Source organism: Haliotis rufescens, unplaced genomic scaffold (genome assembly GCF_023055435.1).
Source record: "Haliotis rufescens isolate VD_foot unplaced genomic scaffold, xgHalRufe1.0.p SCAF_14, whole genome shotgun sequence".
NCBI lineage: Eukaryota > Metazoa > Mollusca > Gastropoda > Lepetellida > Haliotidae > Haliotis > Haliotis rufescens.
Genome location: NW_025963824.1, coordinates 8,671,565 through 8,694,417, shown reverse-complemented (window position 1 = coordinate 8,694,417; position 22,853 = coordinate 8,671,565). Strand labels below are relative to the sequence as shown.

Sequence of the window (22,853 nt, the reverse complement as noted above, 5' to 3'; positions counted from 1 at the left end):
CGCCTCTTCCATCACCACCGCACCCATTCCCACACAGCTGTATCCACACTTGTATTGCAGTTACAGTGACAACATTGAGATAGCACATGGTACCAGTTATGCAAACATATTCCCTAATGGACGCTTTGTCACTCATTATGAGAGGCGTTTGTTGCACTTCGACCAGGAAAACTAGTTGGCCTAAGTCAACATTAATCGTTTCCCTGTTGAGGACAGCAAATGACACCCCTTCAGCCAATGATGCGACATCCACAGCATCAGGATGGTATAAATGACAGGCAGCCCCAGCAGGAAGGGGAGACTCCAGCAGGAAGCCGCACAGCAGAACGAAGAAGTAGAGTAAGTATCGCCTTTATTCTTCCGATGTTGAAAATTCACTCCTCTGTTTACTGCTGACTGACTGAGTATGGTTTTGCTCCGCATTTAGCAATATTCCAGCAATATCACGGCGGGGGACACCAGAAATGGGCTTCACACATTGTACCCATGTCGGGAATAGAACCCGGGTCTTCGGCGTGTCCTCTGATTAACTCGCAGGAGTTACTGTATGCTTGTCGTAAGATGCTATTTAATGTTTTATGAGATTACATTTTGGGGACCTGGGTTACAATATGTTTTGGCACTCTATTGCTTCATCCACAGTAAAAAAAAACCTACTGGGGCTACACAAGGATATGTTCTTTCACCAATATTATTTATCCTATACACAAATGATTAAGTGTGAATGAAATAATACAAAACAGTGAGTGAGTGAGTTGGGTTTAACTCCGCTTCAGTTATATCACGGCGTGTCAGCTTAATGTGGGAGGAAAGCCCGAAGTGATGCAGCTCTCAGACGTTTACCACTTCGGTGAAACCCACGAGCACGGGTATGGTGCTGACAAACCTAGAAGCATAATCGGGGCGAACCGGGATTCGAACCCACAATCATAGGTTCCTGGCGTGCCCAAGTGACGCAACTCTGCACAGCGAATCGCGGCGCCTTAGACTACTGGGCCACCCGTGCCCCCAATATAATACAAAAGATAATATGATGCTTATAGAGTGGCAAAATATGGACGCAGCATTATTACATAACAAAATAGGCAGGAATTACGACAATCTGTATTATACAGTACACAGAAATGCAGTTACACTGTTTGCGCCCTACAGTTAGTACGTTGAGGCTCAACTTACAGTTTATGAGAACACTGTTATGCCAGCCACGACCTCCGCATTTACTTATATTGCTAATGAACACATATGAATACTTATAATGGAATGTTAAAGTGTGATGCAAGAAGAATTGATTTACCAAACTTTGTCCAGATGACAAACGAAAAGCTAACTTGTTTACATTACAATGTAAATAAGCAAACATTAAAAACCTAGGAAAAATGCCAAACTGGGCAGGGAGGGAAGGGATTAATACTATGTTGCCTATGAGATATGCCTTTGTCTGCTTGCGGGTGTGCGCCGCTTGATGCAGTCAGTTTTAGAAAATGTATGGTTTTTGTCCTCCCGTTTTAATCAACTTGACTTGATTTTTTAGTTTGATTTTAGTCTGCGTATGATACATGTGCAGTATTGTACATACATGTTTCTTCTGTCTGATGACATATATATAATTCTGGTTACCCCGTCCAATATGTTCTTGGCACGGTATGTCATCAATCTTCAAAACACGGACTAAAAACGCATATTATTATACCCCCGTTTACGAAGTAAATCGGTGGTATATAGCGTTCCGTCCGTCCGTCCTTCCGTCCGAGCCTTTGTATGGCCCATAACTTTTTAACCATGCACCCTAGCTTCACCAAACTTTCTACACACATTAACCACAATGAGTACTTGTGCCTTGTGCTAGTTTGAAGATTCTGAACTGTTTAATTTTTGCCGTTTCTATGGAAACATTAGAAACTTAAACTTTTAGGGTGGGTGTTTTGTACGGCCAATATCTTTTTAACTATGCATCCTAGCTTCATCAAACTTGCTACACACATTTACCGCAATGAGTACTTGTGCCTTTGGCTAGTTTGAAGATTCTGAACTTTTTAAATTTTTGTCGTTTCCATGGAAGCATTAGAAACTTAAACTTTTAGGGTGGGTGTTTTGTACGGTCTATATCTTTTTAACTATGCATCCTAGCTTCATCAAGCTTGCTACACACATTTACCACAATGAGTACTTGTGCCTTATGCTAGTTTGAAGATTCTGATTTTTTTTTATTTTTGCCGTTTCCATGGAATCATGGTGAAACATAAATTTTGGGTAGAGTTTTTTGTACGATCCATGTTTACGATAGTATGTATCCTAGCTTCAGCAAACTTGCGACATTAACCACTATGATTATTTTTTTATCTTTTATAAGTTTTGAAAGTTTTCTCTTTTGCTGTTTTCATGGAAACATGAAGGAATTTAGAAATTTTGATGATTGGTTTTGTATAGCTAATATATTTTCCAAAATTGTTTCCACACATGTAGATCATCATAAGTATCTGTGCTTTGTGTTAGTTTGAATTTATGAATATCTGTTAAGGCTAGATGGAAATTATTAACTTATTGATTTTCTTATATGATATTGTTCCATGTTTTATGTGTATTTATATCAACAGTTTTTGGTCCTTTTGATAATTCTTCTTATGTAATTCCTCAATCAAATTTGTATTCAAAGGTGTTCATGATGATCTGCTTCCTCGTAGTGAACACTGGTAACATGGGAGGTTTGTTTGTTTTTTGTTTGTTTGTTGTTGTTTTTTGTTGTTTTTTTTGTTTTTTTGGGGGGGGGGTCAATTGTCACTTCTTTCTTGTTAAATCTGAACCTGTATGTGTATATTTATTATTGAACCTATACCCTGTTACACTTTTTTATTTGATTGTTGTTTAACGCCGTACTCAGAAATATTCCAGATGTATGATGGCGGTCTCTAAATAATTGAGTCTGGACCAGACAATCCAGTGATTGACATCATGAGCATCGATCCACGCCATTGGGATACGATGACATGTATCAACCAAGTCAGCGAGCCTGGCACCCCGATCCCGTTAGTCGCCTCTTGCGACAAGCATAGTCGCCTTTTACGGTGAGATGGGTGGCTGAAGACCTGTTCTAACAAATACTCTTTATGAATGTAGATGTTGACCAATGCGCGCGCGTGCGTGCGTGCATGCGTGCGTGCGTGCGTGCGTGCGTGCGTGTGTGTGTATGCGTGTGTGTGTGTCCATAAAATATCTAGTTCGATGTGCGCACGCGCGCGTGTGTGTAAGAGAGTGAGGGGTGGGGGTGCGGGGGGGGGGGGGGGGGGGGGGGAGATCTGTATAGTGCGAAGTTGTAAAACAGACAAACTAAACGTCTCTAATCCAAAACTTATTGCGAGTTTAGCGTCAAACACGATGTTGCGAGAGAGCCACGCCCTGGTCCTGCTGCTGGTGATGCTGATGCTGATGCCCGAGAGTGACGGTTGGTGGTGGGGAGGGAGGAGGCGTCGCAGGGTCGTGATACAGCAAAGCCATGATACCAACACCAACAACTGCCACTGCGGCGCCACCATCAAGGAACTTCTGGACCTGTTGCGAGCCTTGAGGGCAAAGAAACTGGGTAGACGTGACGTTGCCACGATTCTCGATGTTGATGAAGGCGACCCACTCCTGGCAGGGGTGATGCAGAAACGTGAGCATTACAAGATAATTCCGCAATGATATGTAGCAGCTTATGAATCTAGCTATCTGACAAGTTTACTGTCTCCTATACTCGTATAAAAGGGCTTAGTGACTGCTGTCGGATGCGACACAATTCGCTGTGCTCAGAGGTGTTTTATTCTAGATTCGCTCGTCTGTTGTTTTTTCAGCATGGGGGAAACATTTAGACAAGGAAAAAGAACTCTTTTGTTAAAGTGCGAACAATGTGAAACAAGATTCGAGCATTAATAATTCAAGTTGCATGTTGTTAATATAATACGTGCACAATATTAACAGGTGACGGGGTGGTTGCTAAAGAAGAGCTGTACGATGCTGCAAAGCGAGCAGGTAAGTGAAGCGAGTGGATTTATATTGTTTAAAATGATGCAGATGTTTTGTTTTGTTTTGTGAAATGTGTATATATTTTGGGAGAGAACAGTTTTCGAAATAATAAAAAAATCATCTATGTTAGAATCGAGATGTATTATGCTGGATTGCTGGTTGTTTAACGCCGCATGCAGCAAAATTCCAGCTGTATGACGGCAGTCTGTAAATAATCCAGTGATTGACGTCATGAGCATCGATCCACGCAATTGGGGTACAATGACATGCATCAACCAAGTCAGCGAGTCTGGGCACCCGATCCCGTTAGTCGCCTCTTACAACAAGAATGCGTTGCTGAAGACCTATTCTATCCCGGAAATTCACGGGTCGTAAGGCAAAAGTAATTTTGTGACATTATTTGCTGCATTTGTGCATAAGCTTGCCTGATGTCTGTTGGCACCTTAGTATCTCGAAACAGAATCAATTGGGGGTAAAAGGAAAAGGAAAAAAGTATATGAATGGATTAGGTTAGAATACGTCGTCAGAAACTCATGCTTGCAATAAAAGGCGACTATGCTTGTCGTAATAGGCGACTAACGGGATGGGGTGGTCAGGCTCGCTGACTTGGTTGATGGATGTCATCGATCCCAATTGCGTGGATCGATGCTCATTATATCAATCACTGGATTATCTGGTCCAGACTCGATAAGATACAGATCACCGTCATATAGCTGGAAAACTTAACGAGTTTAACGAGTGCGGCGTTAAACAACAAACCAACCAATTGGAAATAGGTGATGACTCTTTCATCAGTAATGAAAGTCGGTAATTCTCTTCTTTTCAATATTCCGCAGCTACTCGCTCGCAGAACACCAACCAGTGTCACTGTGGACAGCAGGTGCTGCAACAACTTGGACGTAGCCTGGACTGACGATCTATCCTCAGTGAGTACACTTCATGTTGTCAACCAAGAGCTTGGTTCCTTGTTACCATGGCTTTCAATGTCTTTGTTGGTATAGCTAATGGTTTAAGTACACCTTAGCCTCCCTCCCTCACCTCCGACTCTCACACAAAGTCGGCATGGTCAGTGTGCATGGTGAGGGATTAAGTTTATTTCTTTGTGGTTAAACGTCGCACTCAGTAATATAACGGTGATCTGTAAATAATCGAAGATGGACCAGGCAATCCAGTGATTGATATCATGAGCATCGATCCACGCAATTGGGATCGATAACATGCATCAACCAAGTCAACTAGCCTGACCACCCGATCCCGTTAGTCGCCTTTTACGACAAGCATTGTCACCTTTTACGGCAAGGATGGGTTGCGGAAGACCTATTCTACCCCGGAATCTTCACGGGTCTTCACGCAATTGGGATACGATGCCATTCATAAACCAAGTCAGCGAGCCTGACCGCCTGATCCCGTTAGGCGTCTCTTACGACAAGCATGGTATGCTGAAGACCTAATCTACCCCAGATCTCCACTGGCCTTTCTTTCTAATAAGAGAATAAGCGGTCATTTCATTGATGGGCAGAATGCACACATGACATATTTAAAGCTTATGGTGCCCTAATAAACACCCGAACACTTTAAAAAATTAAAAAATAAAGAGAGACGTTTTAGCTTATGCGTTTCTGAAAATTCACAATGTAATCAATATTAACATAACCAGATAAATTTTGTCTTGTACAAATTGCCATATTTCTTATTCTTCTACTTACTCATTATCATTTCAGATATCCTGGAGACACGAGTTGCCACAGACTGACAAATAAACATAAAGCACTCAGTCTGTATTTTATGTTTTCCTTCATTGTCTTTCCTAATATTTCGGTGATATGAACTGAAACGTAACAGTCTTCTTAAATATGTACCCTAAAACAAGGTCATTTTCAGCAAACCATGTTGAGGTCTGTCACCGTCAAAAAATGTTGATATATAAGAACAGGGACTGGATGCAGACTTGCCAAACCGTTGCTTTAACAGTGCCACAGAAAAAAATATTTAAAAAAAGTAATTTTCTTGATTACATGCAACCGTTGATATAGGTATTAAATAGATACGTAATAAACCAAGCCAGACCAGCCGATACATTAAGACAAGCATAGTTGCTGGAGGACCAAATAACAAGACGTTTCTGGTGTCTTACAAACACTTAACAACTGTGTGGACGGGCTATCCTGGTACAGGCTTCAGGGGGTGAGGTGAAATTGGGTTAAACGTCGCGTCCAAGATTATTGCACTTATATAGCGACGTGCGTGTACTTGTGTGTGTTTGTGTCAATGCTTGTACTAGTCCGGAATGATGCCGATTGATAGTGCTAGCTCACTGAGATACCATGCCACAGTTTAACATGAGTACCCCACTCAGACACAGTATACTGACTCCGAGCCGACCAGTCCTTGTTTTAGCCCCATTTTAGGAAGAATGGGATGTGACAACACGCCCTCCTCGATAGATTGTTTGTTTGTTTGTTTGTTTGTTGTTTAACGCTGCTCTCAGCAATATTCCAGCTGTATGGCGGACGGTCTGTAAATATTCGAGCCCGGACCAGGCAATCCAGTGATTGAGGTCATGAGCACCGATCCACGCAATTGGGTTTCGATGACATGCAGGCAACCAAGTCACCATTTAGCTGCTTCTTACGACAAACATTATCAGATTGCTCGGAACCTATATTCTTATCCAGAATCCGCACAGATGAGTCAAGGGTATATACCGTAATAGAATGGAGATATGTTACACTGGACAATCGAGGATGGTATGATACAAATAATCATAATCAGGTCGAATGTGGGATTTGAACCACGATCATAGATCATTCCACGTTTAATATTCGCCAACTGGACCAAAGGGTGAAATTATTAGTAAAAAAGTGGAAAAAATTACCAAGAATAACGATTCCTGTGGAGGTGAATATCAACCGTTATTGGAACATCCGCAAACGATTGCAGCAGCTGTCGCTGTGCTTATCCGTGTGTATCTTGCATCACAACTATATAGAAAGTCAATATTTAGTGTAGTGTTAGAGGGCCCCCATGACGATCCTGGTTAGAATTGCTCAAAGCAACCGATGCTAGTGATAAGAGACGACTAACAGCATCACGTAGTCAGGCTCGCATTATTGATGAATGTCATCGTATCCACAAATCACGATCTCGTATCTGACACATACGATACGTAACTATCGTTCTGGTGCAACGAAACAATTGCAGTGATTTGCACTGAATTGAAGTAAAAGTTCTGTAGTTTGAAGCTGTGATACGTAACTCGGTGCGGCTAGGGTTTGTCTGCATATTCAACAAAAGTAACATTAGACGCCATGTATGTTTCTTTATATAAGTATGTTTACATGCATCACAACCTCTTAAGTTACAGGTTAGAATTGGTCTTCAACTCGTAAGAGGCGACTTTAGTCGTAAGAGGCACCAACGGGATCAGATGGTCAGGCTCGCTGACTTGGTTGATGCATGTCATCGTAAACCAATTGCGTGGATAAATGCGCATACAATCACTTGGTTATTTACAGACTGCCGTCAAATAGGTGGGATGTTGCTGAGAGTGGAGTCAAACAAAAAACAATCAAACTTGGAAATTAACACATGTATGCCAGAAAACAGTGTTAATGTTGTTTACTGCGTAGTCAGCACTATTCCAGCTATAGGATGGCCTATGTTTATCTAAACATATCACTGGTCCGTCTTATGAGCAATGTCCTACCCCATCTGGCTAGGACAAAATGTAATCTACCTGAGTCTTAGCGTCCAATCAATTAACATTGTTAATATGAAAGACGGACTGGTGGCCTTTAGGCTAAAGAGCTTTTACTCTGTTTTTGTAAAAACCTGAGATGAGGCTTACCTGTTTTTTGCATCACTTAAGTCATGGTGGATAAAAACAAATATAATTTATTTATCTGGGAGGAAGTATGCACTGACGTTTGCGACAACACAAACCTGACACTATTACGTATAACATATACGATAATATATAAATGACACGGACATTGAAATATATTGTCGATACCATATAACAAAATTCAAACAAACATATAATTGCTCTTACACCGTCCCTATGTATCTGTTTGACTAATTTATTTTTTTAAATAATTTCTTCCACTTTTCCAACAACAAAAAATGACTCTCATTAAAAAAAATCAGAAAATATTAAATGTTCTCTCATTCAAGCATTTTATTTGACAGAACGGAATTTTTTCCCGTATATGTGCACCCTCCCTACTTTTCCAAACAGATGTCTCTGCGCTGATGATATTGTTGCAGTGATACCAGCAGCCAATTAGCTCTTATCACATCCAGGTGCTAAGCTTTGATTAAAAAGATCCGAAGAATGCTGACATAGCACATAGATAATGGACGTAATCAAAATCTATATTTATTGGACTTGTTATGTGTGGGTTGCAATCAACCAAGTTACATTAATCGTTTCCTTATGGAGGACAGGACATGACACCTTTTCAGCCAATGATGCGACATCCACAGCATCAGGATGGTATAAATGACAGGCAGCCCCAGCAGGAAGGGGAGACTCCAGCAGGAAGCCGCACAGCAGAACGAAAAAGTAGAGTAAGTATCGCCTTTATTCTTCCGGTGTTGAAAATTCATTCATCTGTTTAACTAGCAGGAGTTACTGTATGATTGTCGTAAGATGCTATGTAATGGGTTCTGTGATTACACTTTGGGGACCTGGGTTACAATATGTTCCTGGCACTCTGTTGCTTGTCGTAAGATGCTATTGAATGATTCCGTGACTACACTTTAGGGACCTGGGTTACAAATATGTTCCTGGCACTCTGTTGCTTGTCGTTAGATGCTATTGAATGATTCCGTGACTACACTTTCAGGACCAGGGTTACAAATATGTTCCTGACACTCTATTACTTCATCCGCGGTAATAACATCTACTGGGGCTACACAGGGCAGTGTTCTTTCACCAATATTATTTATCCAATACACAAACGATTAAGTGTATTGAAATACTAAAAAATATAATGTGATGCATAATGGGCAACAAACGTGCAGTGAGTACGTTCGGGCTCAACTTACAGTTTATGAGAACATTGATATGACAGCCACGACCTCCGCCGACTAGGGCTGCACCCAGGTATGCTCCATGGTATGCTGATGAGTGAGTGAGTGAGTTAATGTAAAGTCACGGTATGCTGATGAGAGCCACCAAGAAAACTACGACAGGAAACACTCTTACGAATGCACATAAGCATTTACTTATATTGCTAATGAACAGATATGAGCGCATTCACATAAGCATTTACTTATATTGCTAATGAACAGATATGAACACTTATAAATCGATGCTCACGATGTCAATCACTGGATTGTCTGGTCCAGACTCGATTATTTACAGACCACCTTCATATAGCCGGAATGTTGCTGAGTGCGGCGTTAAACAACAAACAAACAAACAAATACAATGAAATGTTAAAGTGTGATACAAGAAGAATTGATTTACCAAACTTGGTCCAGATGACAAACGAAAAGCTAACACGTTTATATTACAATGTAAACATGCAAACATTAAAAACCAAGGAAAAAATGCCAAATTGGGCCGGGAGGGAAGGGATAAATAATTTGTTGCCTTTGAGATATGCGTTTGTGCTGCTTGCTGGTGTGCGCCGCTTCATGCAGTCTCACCTCCCACAAATGTTTCACACTGACTTTCACAAATTAGATTGTTTTAGCAGTTTCAGGAAATTGTTTTACAAAACATTTATTCACAGCATTTTAACGTTTAACTTTCTTGGCTGGTATGGTATGGTATTATTGTTTCCAATAAAGACAAAATATTCGACGTTATCAATACTTCTCCTAAAATCATTCGCTTCTCGTGTGACGACATTGGGATTTAGGACATTTAGGAGCAGAAAATTCTTAGACAGTGAGGAAAACATTAAATGACAGTACACATGTTATTTTTCACAGTTTAATTTCTCCCTTCCGGATGCCGACTGTGATTATCCATAATGAAAACAAACAGAGCACGGCAATAATTCATACCAGCAAGCATTCGTCTATACAAGCAGTTTAAGGATATTTATTTGTTTGTTGTTCAAAGCCGCACTAAGCAATATTCCGACTATATGACGGCGGTCTGTAAATAATCGAATCGGGACCAGACAATCCATTGTTTGACATCATGAGCATCGATCCACGCAATTGGGATCGATGACATGCATCAACCAAGTCAACGATCCCACCCGATCCCGTTGGTTGACCTATCCTCCCGTTTTAATTAGACTTCTGTAACTTAACTTGATTTCGAAAATGGATTTGTCTCTGTGTGATACGTGTACAGCATTGTACACATATGTTTCTTCTGTCTGATGATATATATATATATATAATTCTAGAAACTCTGTACAATATGTTATGGTAGGTATGTCATCAATCTTCAGTCCAACCTGATGTAGACCTCACACTTACAATATTTAAAAAATCAGATACAAGCCAGTTAGTCTTTCAGCAAGAATATGTCCAGTTAAGATCAAAGTACGATTCTCACCGCTCCATCTTCACTGATGGATCCAAGGATAGTGGCAAAGTTTCCAGTGCTACCTTCATTGGATCCATCAGTGAAGATGGAGCGGTGAGAATTATTTCTTCAAGATTACCAGACAAAAGTTCTATCTTTACTGCTGAAGCCAAGGCTATTCAAACAGCCTTGGAATATATCCAGAAACAAACTACACGTATGAACTTTCTCTGATTCTTTATCGTGCCTACAGGCACTGAAAAATGTCCACTCTAATCATCCACTAATTCTTTATATTTTAGAATTATACAATACTCTTGCCACTGGCCAATACGACATCGTTCTGAGTTGGTTACCAAGTCATGTTGGTATTGCTGGTAACACCCGAGCTAATGCTGCAGCTAAAGCAGCTCTTGATAAATCCGTCTCTTGCCTTTCGCTTCCCTATAGTGATTTTAAACCTTACATCAAGGAATATGTGAGAGATTTGATGCAGAAAAGATGGGACGCCCAAGTAGGTATAAATAAACTCCATGAATTTAAGCCCAAATTAGGCTACACCTACTTGGGTCGTTATTGTAGACGTGACGAAGTCATTCTTAGACGATGCTGCATTGGCCAGACACGTTTTACACACGAATATATTTTGAAGGGCGAAGATCCTCCATTCTGTGTCCCTTGGGATGAAAGGTTCACTGTTAAGCATATGTTGCTTGACTGTGTCGACTTTTCTATCGCAAGGGATAATTATCATAATTCAACTTCTTTGAAGGATATTTTTATAAATATCAATGCTCGTTTAATTCTAATTTTTTTTAAAGAAATAGAACTATTAGATAAATTTTGAGCTTTGAATTGTTTTAAATTAGTATGATGTTAATTAACAACTGAGTTTATTGAAGACTGTGCCACTCAGGGGGTTAAAGTTGTGTCAATTATTGTCCTCCTGACAGTGGCACGTGAGTCCATCTATGTTGGAGTGTATAATATCAACTAGTGTTTTAATGTATTGACAGTGCTTCTATTTTTAATATTGGTTAGTATTACACACAACCGCTGGTGACCAAAGTGATGGCATAAATCCTGCAGGGGTATCATGCAGGAAGCAAAAGCACTGTAAGTCCCCATCATTCCCACTTGTGGTCTATTGCTTGTGGTCTATAGCCTGGTTTTAATTTATAGGAACTAATCTGCTAAAAATTCTTTGTTTTATTATTGCTTAGGTTTGTTTTATATATAAACTGTGATATTCACCTGACCGTTTTACTGTCCTTCGTCGACAGGTCTTTAATTATAGTAACTACCTTGTTCTCATCGCGATATGGCTGCAATATTGCCGATGCGATGTAAAATTTTAACTCACGCACTCACTAACTCACTCACTTCAAAACACGGACTAAAAACGCAAATTATTAAATCTGAAAATCTTTATGAATGTAGATATTGGCCAATGGGTGGAGGGGTTGAGCAAAACTCCCCTTGTGAAAATGTGTTGATAAATATCTAACTTTTCGATGATGAAAAGTGCGTGTGTGTGTGTGTGTGTGTGTGTGTGTGTGTGTGTGTGTGTGTGTGTGTGTGTGTGTGTGTTTGTGTGTGTGTTTGTGTGTGTGTTTGTGTGTGTGTGTGTGAGAGAGAGGAATTGGGGGGGGGGGGGGGGCGCGGATCTGTACAGTGCGAAGTTCTACAACAGTTAAACTTAACGTCTCTAATCCAAAACTTATTGCGTGTTTAGCGTCAAACACGATGTTGCGAGTGAGCCACGCCCTGGTCCTGATGCTGGTGATGCTGATGCTTATGCCCGAGAGTGACGGTTGGCGGAGGAGGAGGCGTCGAAGGGTTGTGATACAGCAAAGCAATCATGCCAATACCAACAACTGCCACTGCGGCGCAAACATCAAGGATCTTCTGCACCTGTTTCTCAAGTTGAACGCAAAGAATCTGGGTAGACGTGACGTTTCAACGATTCTCGATGTTGATGAAGACGACCCACTCCTGGCAGAGGTGATGCAGAAACGTGAGTATTACCTGATAATTCCGCAATGATATGTAGTAGCTTATAAATCTGACAAGTGTACTCATATATTCATATAAAAGGGCTTAGTGACTCTGTAGTCTGATGCGACACAATTCGCTGTGCAGAGAGGCGTTTTAAACACCTATGTGCGTAGGATCAAACTCTAGATTCGCCCTGTCTGGTTTTTTTTCACCATGGGGTCAGTATTTAGACAAGGAAAAATCACTCTTTTGTTAAAGTACGAACAATGAGGAACAAGATTCGAGCATTAATAATTCAAGTTACATATTGTTAATATAATGCGTTTTCTGATCTTAACTCTGTCCAGTAGCACGCTTCAACTAAAGAACAATATTTACAGGTGATGGGATGGTTGCAAAAGAAGAGCTGTATGATGCTGCAAAACGAGCATGTAAGTGAAGCGAGTGAATTTGTATTGTTTAAAATGATGGAGTTGTTTTGTTTTGTTTTGTGAAATTTGTATACATTTTGGGAGAGAACAGGTTTCGAAATAACGATAAAAAGTCACCTACGTTAGAATCGAGTTGTATCATGCTGGATTGTTTGTTGTTTAACGCCGCACACAGCAATATTCCAGCTATATAACAAAAATATTTGAATCTAAACCCACGGGTCGTAAGGCAAAGGTAATTTTGGTGACAACATTTGCTGTATTTGTGCATATGCCTGCCTGATGTCCCTTGACACTTTAGTTCACTCACTCACTCACTCACTCACTCACTCAAAAACAAGTTGTGAAACATATTTGAGCATACTATATTTTAAAACAATTTTATGAAACATATTTGGACATAACAATATGATGTTAACAGTTTTAAAACACGGGCTGTAGGCAACCAGTAACCAAAGTTAGGCCACCTCGCTGGAGATCATGGGGACTTATAGTACCTAGGCTTCCTGCATGGAAATAGGTGATGACTCTGTCATCAGTAATGAAAGTCAGTATCTTCTTTGTATTAAATATGTTAAAATAGGTGAACGCAAGACAGTAAATTAATACTTGTCAATATTTCTTAGATTTTTACACGTCTACTGGCGTGAACAACAAGAACCATTGTCATTGTGGACGGCAGGTGCTGCAACACTTTTGACGTAGCCTGGACTGACGATCCATCCTCAGTGAGTACACTTCATGTTGTCAACCTAGAACTTGGTTCCTTGTTGCCATGGTTTTCAATGTCTTTGTTGGTATAGCTAATGGCAAATGTTGAAGTCGAACAAAACTAGTTGGTTTATGTACACCTTAGCCTCCCTCCCTCACCTCCGACTCTCACATAAAACCGACGTGTTATTTCTTTGTGGTTTAACGCCGCACTCAGCAATATTCTAGCTATGTGACTGCGGTCTGAAAATCTGGACCAGACAAGCAAGTGGGAAACGATGACATGCATCTACCAAATCAGCGAGCCTGAGCGCCCGATCCTGTTAGTCGCCTCTTACGACAAGCATAGTCACCTTTTACGCCAAGCATGGGTTGCTGAATACCTATTCTACCCCCGGATCTGCTAGCGGCAAGATCTGCTAGCGATTTTCGATGTTTCGTAATATCAAACCAAGTTTATGTTGAATCATGTTTTCACTTGTAGCTTTGAAATATGTTGTAAGTGTACCAAGGTATTGGCTACAAAGTTGGCTAACGGTTCAGGTTGAATAGGTATTGTATTAAAGGGTTTTGCCACAGTGGGTGGGTGAGTGTTTTGGGCTTAACACCGCTTTTAAAAGTATTCAAGTTATATCGCTAAATGTGGGAGGAAAGACAGAATTGATGCAGGTCTCAGACGTTTACCACTTCGGTGAGACCCACGAGCACGGGTATGGTGCTGACAAACCTAGAAACAATCGGGGCGAACCGGGATTCGAACCCACAATCATAGGTTTCTAGCATGCCCAAGGGACGCGACTCAGCACATTGAATCGCTGTGCCTTAGACGTCTGGGCCACCCGTGCCGCCGGGGGTTTTGCTACATAGGAAGATCTATTGTCTTGTGTTGTAGTATAAGTATTATATGTAACCATTTGAATACGTCGTCCTTTGACAATATATTCACATGCCAACTGTAATTATGATTATATAAATGTTAATAGCACCCCCTTTCTAATGGAGAATAAGCAGGCATTTCATTGATGGCCAGACTGCATACTTGCCACATATAAAGCTTATGGAGCCCATCTTTAGCCCAAATAGACACCAGCACACTTAAAAAACAATCAAAGAATAAAGAAAGAAGTTTTCGCTTTTGTGTTTCTGAAAATTCCCAGTGTGATCAATAAAAGCACGACCATTGTAATATTTATCTTGGAGAACAAATTACCCTATTTCTTCATTTCAACTTATTCCTTTTTATTTCAGATGTCCCGGAAACACGAGTTGCCACAGACTGACAAATAAACATAAAGCACGCAGTCTGTTATTTTTGTTTTCCTTTATTGTCTTACCTATTTATGGGTTATTTGAACTTGAAAAGTAACAGCTCTGGGAAGATAAACGTTTGTGAAAGGACACACTCAGCAACACGTGGTGGTACGTAGTCACAGCGCACAGATCACAAATCAGGTGAAGTTCAGTGACGTCCGTCCCAGGAAGTCATTGGATGGGTGACCGCGTTTCGGCAGCTTGGCTCCTGCCCAAAACTGTAATACGGTGTCTTCCTGGGCAAGTGACTTTGTTTGAAATGTGCCTCTGTTCAAGCTGTGAATGGGTAGGATGAGATTGCATGTTAAAATTTGCGCAATATAAATAACCTATGATTATTACATATATCATGGTCGGCATCTTTGAAAGTTTTGTTGCCGAACGCAGCAATATTTCAGCCATTTGACAGAAGCTGTTAGAATCAACTCTGACAAATAACCAGACAAACGAAGTGAGTACGCTGCTTTAAGCAAAACTACTTTCAATAAAAAGAACCCGTGAAGATCCTGGTGAGAATACGTTCTTAGCAACCCATGCTTGTCGTAAGAAGCGACTATGCTTGTCATTAGAGGCGACTAAACGTTGTCAGGTGCTCAAGACTTGCCGACTGGATTGATGCATGTCATCGTGTCTCTGGGGGGATCGATGCTCATCATGTCAATCAATTGATTGTCTTGTCCAGACCCGAATATTTACAGTCCGCAGTCATAAAGGTGGAATATTGCTGACTGCGGCGTTAAATAACAAACAAACATTAAAAAAGTTGAGCATACTTATATATTTATTTTCCAATTTTGGAGTTGAAGGGTCGACAGATTCGTTAACCAAGAGAAGACATGTAAGACCTGACACTGATAATAAAGAGAATATGTCTTTTCGGAACAGGACACATTGCTTTGAGTGTGGAGAATCTTCTCTGATAAACACATGACATATCAATCAAAACGGCTTTACGTAACCTTTTTCTATATTCTGAACAATAAACATATCAAAGAAGATGCTATTAAAATGTTATGAAATGGACTGAGCTTCATTTGGCCCATTCATTATCTACAACACTACCATGACTTCGGTGACTATTAAAATCAGGATCGATCATCAGAAAGAAGAACTAGCTATCCTTAGACGTGATACAGATGCTATGAATAATAGAGTGGTCGACAGAGAGTTATTTGGACAGTATCAGTTAGTTAGAGTCGAAAACCGAGAAAGGCAACATTGGAATAACATTATCCTCTACAGCGTGCCCGAGAGTGGGGATGAGTCCTACAATACATGTAGAGAGAAAGCAGTAGACGTAATCAACAGAGCTAGAGATAAGAACAAAAAAGCGCAACTGCAACATAAAGACATTGAACGGGCCCAAAGAATCTCTTTACAAAGTGACCATAAACCACGCCCACTTATTGTAAAAATGTGTCATTGGGAGGACAAGATGTACACTATCCGATTAAGGGAAACCCTTAGAGAAATGGGATACGGCGTTGCAAATGATTTTACATATAACCAAAGGCAAGAACTCAATAAATTACGAACTAAAAATCCGACTAAAATATTATTCTACAAAGGAGGCAAAATCGTAGAGGATGTTAGACGCGAAAGAGGAAATGACAACACACAGCAGAGTCAAGGTAGAGACATAAACAATAGATAAGGCGACAGGAGAGTCACAGGATCTTAGGTCAACCTCCCGCTCCCAGACCCCTGGTCGGAAGGGTGTGAGACAGGGGTATAGCCAGGGCCATGACAGTTTACGGGTGCTTCAAACAATTGTACCCCATAGTATTGTTACTACAAGCCCCTGGTTCGAATCGAAAAGGAAAAAAGAGACGTCTTGAACGTGACAATTCAGATGAAAATGTGACAGTTACAAAATAAAAAAATTATAGATTCCTGGTGATTGAGGCTTCTGATCATGAACTAATAAGACTTAATCCATTTGCTGTTTCAAAAGCTGTATCTGGAATTTGTGTTGAAGCCAAAAACGTAACTCGTCTTCGAACTGGCTTCATTCTTGTGGAGTGCGACCGGAGACAACAATCTTTAAATCTTTTGTCTGAGTTGACTAAGTTTGCCAATGTTGATGTTATTGTGTCCGCTCACAGGACATTGAACTCATGTCGGGGCATTGTTTGAGATAGGGCTCGTTGCCTGTCCGACATGTCTGAACAGGAGATTCAAGCTGAGCTGGAGGACCAAGGGGCAAAATGTCAAACGTTTCACCCAAAAGATAGATGGTATTATCAACAACACCAACACATATCTCTTAACGTTTGCCTGCACGTCAGTTCCACGTTCCATTAAGGCTGGTTATTTCAATATCGGTGTGGAGGTGTATATCCCCTCTCCACGCCGATGTTATACATGTCAAAAGTTGATGACATGGTTCCAAATCCTGCAGGTACACTCATCGTTGTCCTCGCTGCAGTGGGGATCATCAGAACAGTAGAGATCCCAAATGTGCGCATCTGTCCCTCTTGGACAATAACTGTATCCACTTATGAAAGTGACTCGTATGTCAGAATTATGTTTGTTGATTTTTCATTTTTCTGATATTAGCGTCAACTCGAACATCATTAAATGGGTGAATGCATTTAATGTCAACAGGCCACAGATTTTTAGTGTAAATGGGACACACTCATCCACACTTATAAAATCGACTGGGGCTACACAGGGCTTTGTTCTTTCACCAATATTATTTATGCCAATGACATACTATAAAAGATAATATGATGCATAATTGGTGAAATACTGGCGCAGCTTTCTTACATGACAATAAAGGCAGAAGTACACAGAAATGCAGTCACATTGTTTTCGTCTGAGGCTTAGCTGGGTACACATCGTGACGCAATGGATTAACAACAAATTCATGACCAAATTGGCCGGAATGGAGATGCCAGTTCAGTTCATCCCCACTGGCTAAACGCAACGTGATGAGTGAACTCAAGTCCATCCTGTGTCATTACATCCACTGCCGACCCGTGAAGATACCGGGGTAGAATAGGTCTTCAACAACCCATGCTTGCCGTAAAAGATGACTATGCTTGTCGTAAAAGGCGACTTAGTTGATGCATGTCATCGATCCCAATTGCGTAGATCGACGCTCATGATATTAATCACTGGATTGTCTGGTCCAGACTCGATTATTTACAGACCGCTGTCACATAGCTGGAATATTGCTGAGTGCGGCGTTAAACAACAAACCAACCAACCAACATCCACTGCCATCCTCTGTAATTTGTGTACACTACATAAGGTGCAGCATGAACGTTGATACTCAACTTACTAACAGTTTATGAGTGTTTACGAGAACACTGTTATGCCAGCCACGACCTCCGCCGACTAGGGCTGCACCCAGGTATGCACCATGGTATGCTGATGAGAGCCACCAAGAAAACTACGGCAGGAAACACATTCTTACGCATTCAAATAAGCATTCACGTATAATTCTACCCGTGAAGATCCGGGGAAGAATAGGTCTTCAGCAACCCATGCTTGTCGTAAGAGGTGACTAACGGGATCGAGTGGTCAGGTTCGCTGACTTGGTTGATGCATGTCATCGGGGCCAATTGCATGGATCGATGCTCATGATGTCAATCACTGGATTGTCTGGTCCAGACTCGATTATTTACAGACCGCAGTCATATAGCTGGAATATTGTTAAGTGCGGCGTAAAACAACAAACAAACAAACAAAATGTATAATTCTAATGAACAGGTATGAATCCTTATAATGAAATGTTATAATGAAATGTTATAATGTGATATAAGAAGAATTGATTTACCAAGCTTGGTCCAGTTGACAAACGAAAAGCTAACACATTTATATTACAATGTAAATGACCCGTGAAGATTCCGGGGTAGAATAGGTCTTCAGCAACCCATACTTGTCATAAAAGGTGACTATGCTTGTCGTAAAAGGCGACTAACGGGATCGGGTGGTCAGGCTCGCTGACTTGGTTGATGCATGTCATTGATCCCAATTGCGTGGATCAATGCTCATGATATTAATCACTGGATTGTCTGGTCCAGACTCGATTATTTACAGACCGCCGTCATATTGCTGGAATATTGCTGAGTGTGGCGTAAAACAACAAACAAACAAACAAAACGTATAATTCTAATGGACAGATATGAATACTTATAATTAAATGTTATAAAAAAGTGTGATATAAGAAGAATTGATTTACCAAGCTTGGTCCAGATGACAAACAAAAAGCTAACACATTTACATTTACTTATATTGCTAATGAATAGATATGAACACTTATAAATCGATGCTCATGATGTCAATCACTGGATTGTCTGGTCCAGACTCGATTATTTACAGACCACCATCATATAGCCGGAATATTGCTCAGTGCGGCGTTAAACAACAAACCAACAAACAAATATAATGAAATGTTAAAGTGTGATACAAGAAGAATTGATTTACCAAACTTGGTCCAGATGACAAAAGAAAAGCTTACACGTTTATATTACAATGTAATTATGCAAACAATAAAAACCCATAGAAAAATGCCCAATTGGGACGGGGGAAAAAGAGATAAATAATATGTTGCCTATGAGATATGCGTTTGTGCTGCTTGCTGGTGTGGGCGGAAGGAGACTTGATGCAGTCACGCACATCAGGGATCAATTTGCGATTAGTACTGGAGTAAGGGAGGCAAATCCACTTAACTGTGGTAAGTTACCTGATCTCCCACCTAAACAAATTTGTTTCACACTGGCTTTCACAAATTAGATTGTTTTAGTTCTTCAGACAACTGTTTTACAATTAATAATAGTTTGCTGACGTTGAAGCTGTCTGTATCTGTATTAGAGTTTCAGGAATTAATTATAGAACATTTGTTACCAATTTTAAAATGGTGCCAGGAAAACGATTTGCTTTGAAGATGTAGAAGTTGTTGATGAATATAAATACCTTGGCTATATCCTTGATGCAAAACTTATTTTTAATTCAAATACAGATCTAATCCTTAAGAAAGGCCAGCAGAGACCGTATTTCCTTTGCATCATAAGCCATTTTAACACAGATCAAATGCTTATGAAAAGGATTTACACAACATTTATTCACAACATTTTAACTTTTAACTTTATATCTGTACAACAGACCAAGAAAACGCCTTTGATCCTGAACTTATCGCAAGAGTAATTTTGCTGACAACATTTGCAGTATTTGTGCAGATGCCTGCCTGATGTATGTGGACACTTTAGTATCTGAAAAAGAATCATTTTGGGGTAAAAGGCAAAATAACGGTAAAAATTATATGAATGGATTACTGAAAATAGGTGATGGCTCTTTCATCAGTAATAAGTCAGTATCTTCTTCGAAATATATACCTTAAAATAGGTGCACACAAGACAGTAAAACATAAACTTTTCAATATTTCTTAGATACTCGCTTGTATACTGGCGTGAAGAGACGGAACCATTGTCATTGTAGACGGCAGGTGCTGCCTGGACTTAGGATCTATCCTCAGTGAGTACACTTCATGTTGCCAACCCATGGTTCCTTGTTACCATGTTGAAGTCTGTAGTTGGTATAGGCAATGGCAAAAATAGTTGGTTTATGTACACCTAAGCCTCTCTCCCTCACCTCCTACTCACAACTAAAACTGATGTGGTCAGTGTGCAAGGTCAGTGTGCAAAGTGAGGGTTTCAGTTTACTTTGTGGTTTAACGCCACACTCAGCAATATTCTAGCTATCTGACGGCGGTCTGTAAATAATCGAGTCTGGACCAGACAAGCCAGTAATGACATCATGAGCATCGATCCACACAATTGGGATCAATGACATTCATCAAACAAGTCAGTGAGCCTGACCACCCGATCCCGTTAGTCGCCTCTTACATAAAGCATAGTCATCTTTTAGGGCATATCGATTATTTACAACAAACAAAACAAACAGCAAAGGTATTGGCTACAGGCTTAAGGTTCAGGTTGGATAGTTATTGAATAAATACATATGTTATTGACGCTATTTTAATTTTTGAAGATTTATTATGTTGTCTTATAATTATATTAAAAGTTATCTTTTGAATACATCATTCTGTGACAATATACTCACAAGGCAACTGTAATTATGATTATATAAATTTTATAAGCACCCCTTTTCTAATAAAAAATAAGCGGTCATTTTTTTTATAGACACCAGTACACTTACAAGACAATCACAGAAAAAAGTAAGACGTTTTAGCTTTTGTGTTACTGAAATTCACAATTTTATCAATAAAACCTGACCAGTTAAATTTTGTCCTGGAGTACAAATTGACCTATTTCTCATTTTCTACTTATTCTTTATTATTTCAGATGTCCCGGAGACACGAGTTGCCACAGACTGACAAATAAACATGAAGCATGCAGTCTGTTATTTCTGTTTTCCTTCATTGTCTTATCTAAATAATTTGGTGATTTCGGAACTGAAAAGTAACAGTCTTCTTAAACATGAACCTTAAAACAAAACATATCAAGGTCTGTCATCGATGAAAAGGTCCCAAGCAAACGATGCTTGTGGTAAGAGGCGACTAAGAATATCAGGTGGTCAGGCTCACTTGATTGATGCATGTCATAAGAACCGTGAAGACCCAGGGAAGAATAGGTCCCCAGCAACCGATGCTTGTGGAAAGAGGCAACTAACAGTATCAGGTGGTCAGGCTCACTTGATTGATGCATATCATCAGAACCGTGAAGATCCGGGGAAGAATAGGTCCCCAGCAACCAATGCTTTTGGTAAGAGGCAACTAACAGTATCAGGTGGTCAGGCTCACTTGATTGATGCATGTCATCAGAACCGTGAAGATCCGGGGAAGAATAGGTCTTCAGCAACCAATGCTTTTGGTAAGAGGCGACTAACAGTATCAGGTGGTCAGGCTCACTTGATTGATGCATGTCATCAGAACCGCGAAGATTTGGGGAAGAATACGTCCCCAGCAACCGATGCTTGTGGTAAGAGGCGACTAACAATATCAGGTGGTCAGGCTCACTTGATTGATGCATGTCATCAGAAAAGTGAAGACCCAGGGAAGAATAGGTCCCCAGGATCCGATGCCTGTGGTAAGAGGCGACTAACAGTATCAGGTGGTCAAACGCTTGACTGATGCATGTCATCAGACCCACGAAGATCTGGGGTAGAATAGGTCTTCAGCAACCTATGCTTGTCGTGACAGGTGACAAACGGAATAGGGTGGTCTGGTCCAGACTCGAATATTTACACACCGCCGCCATATAGCTGGATGCTGCGTGAAACAACAAGCAAACAAACAAAGCATGTCATCGTATCCCATAAACACGATCTCGTATCTGACACATACACAGTACGACACGTAACCATTGATCTGCTGCAGCCTAACCATTGCAGTGATATGCATTCCCATTAAACGGAATTCAACTTGTACCATCTTCAGTTGGAAATTCTGACATGTCACTCGGTTGGGGCTCGGACGTTTTCTTCAAAATCCACTGAATAAAAGCGAAATTTCTGTCCTTATTCATACGAACGCTCTGCTACAAGGGGAGTTGATGGTACGATTCAGACTATATCATCAGCATGTGTCTTATGAATCACTATTAAGTAGCGAATGAGTTAAGATTTGGAGTCACATCGGCAGTACTTCAGTTAGATCGTGACAAGTAATAAAGTAAAATAATTTATTAAAATCTTTCGACTACGGGCAGTGAAACAATAAAGAGATTAAAAATAGTATTAGAGTATTCATATTGTATAACTATTCTTAGACATTACAATACGAAATATGTGTAAATATATAGATCAACCAAAGGTTGGTCACAATACCAGGGTTGAGTTGAGTTGGGTTTAACGACGCTTTTAACACTATTCCAGTTATATCGTGGCGTGTCAGCTTAATATGGGAGCCCGAAGTGATGCAGGTCTAAGACGTTTACCACTTC

At 40.4% G+C, this 22,853-nt stretch overlaps 1 protein-coding gene across 7 annotated transcripts; it reads left to right on the top strand.

The window, feature by feature from the left end:
• The first annotated feature begins 239 nt into the window (after positions 1-239).
• Positions 240-21,307, top strand: LOC124145399. Of its 7 annotated transcripts, none has more exons than XM_048395730.1 (5): positions 240-339; positions 3,362-3,649; positions 3,955-4,005; positions 4,836-4,925; positions 21,255-21,307. In XM_048395730.1, exons 2-4 carry the CDS (start codon positions 3,373-3,375, stop codon positions 4,910-4,912), a joined length of 405 nt encoding a protein of 134 aa, XP_048251687.1. In that variant the 5' UTR covers positions 240-339; positions 3,362-3,372; the 3' UTR covers positions 4,913-4,925; positions 21,255-21,307. The 7 variants fall into 7 exon arrangements, 3 of the variants coding, with proteins under 3 accessions (XP_048251687.1, XP_048251688.1, XP_048251686.1); XM_048395731.1 differs by lacking the exon at positions 21,255-21,307 and adding an exon at positions 14,881-14,933; XM_048395729.1 differs by lacking the exon at positions 21,255-21,307 and adding an exon at positions 5,721-5,773.
• The last annotated feature ends 1,546 nt before the right edge of the window (positions 21,308-22,853 follow it).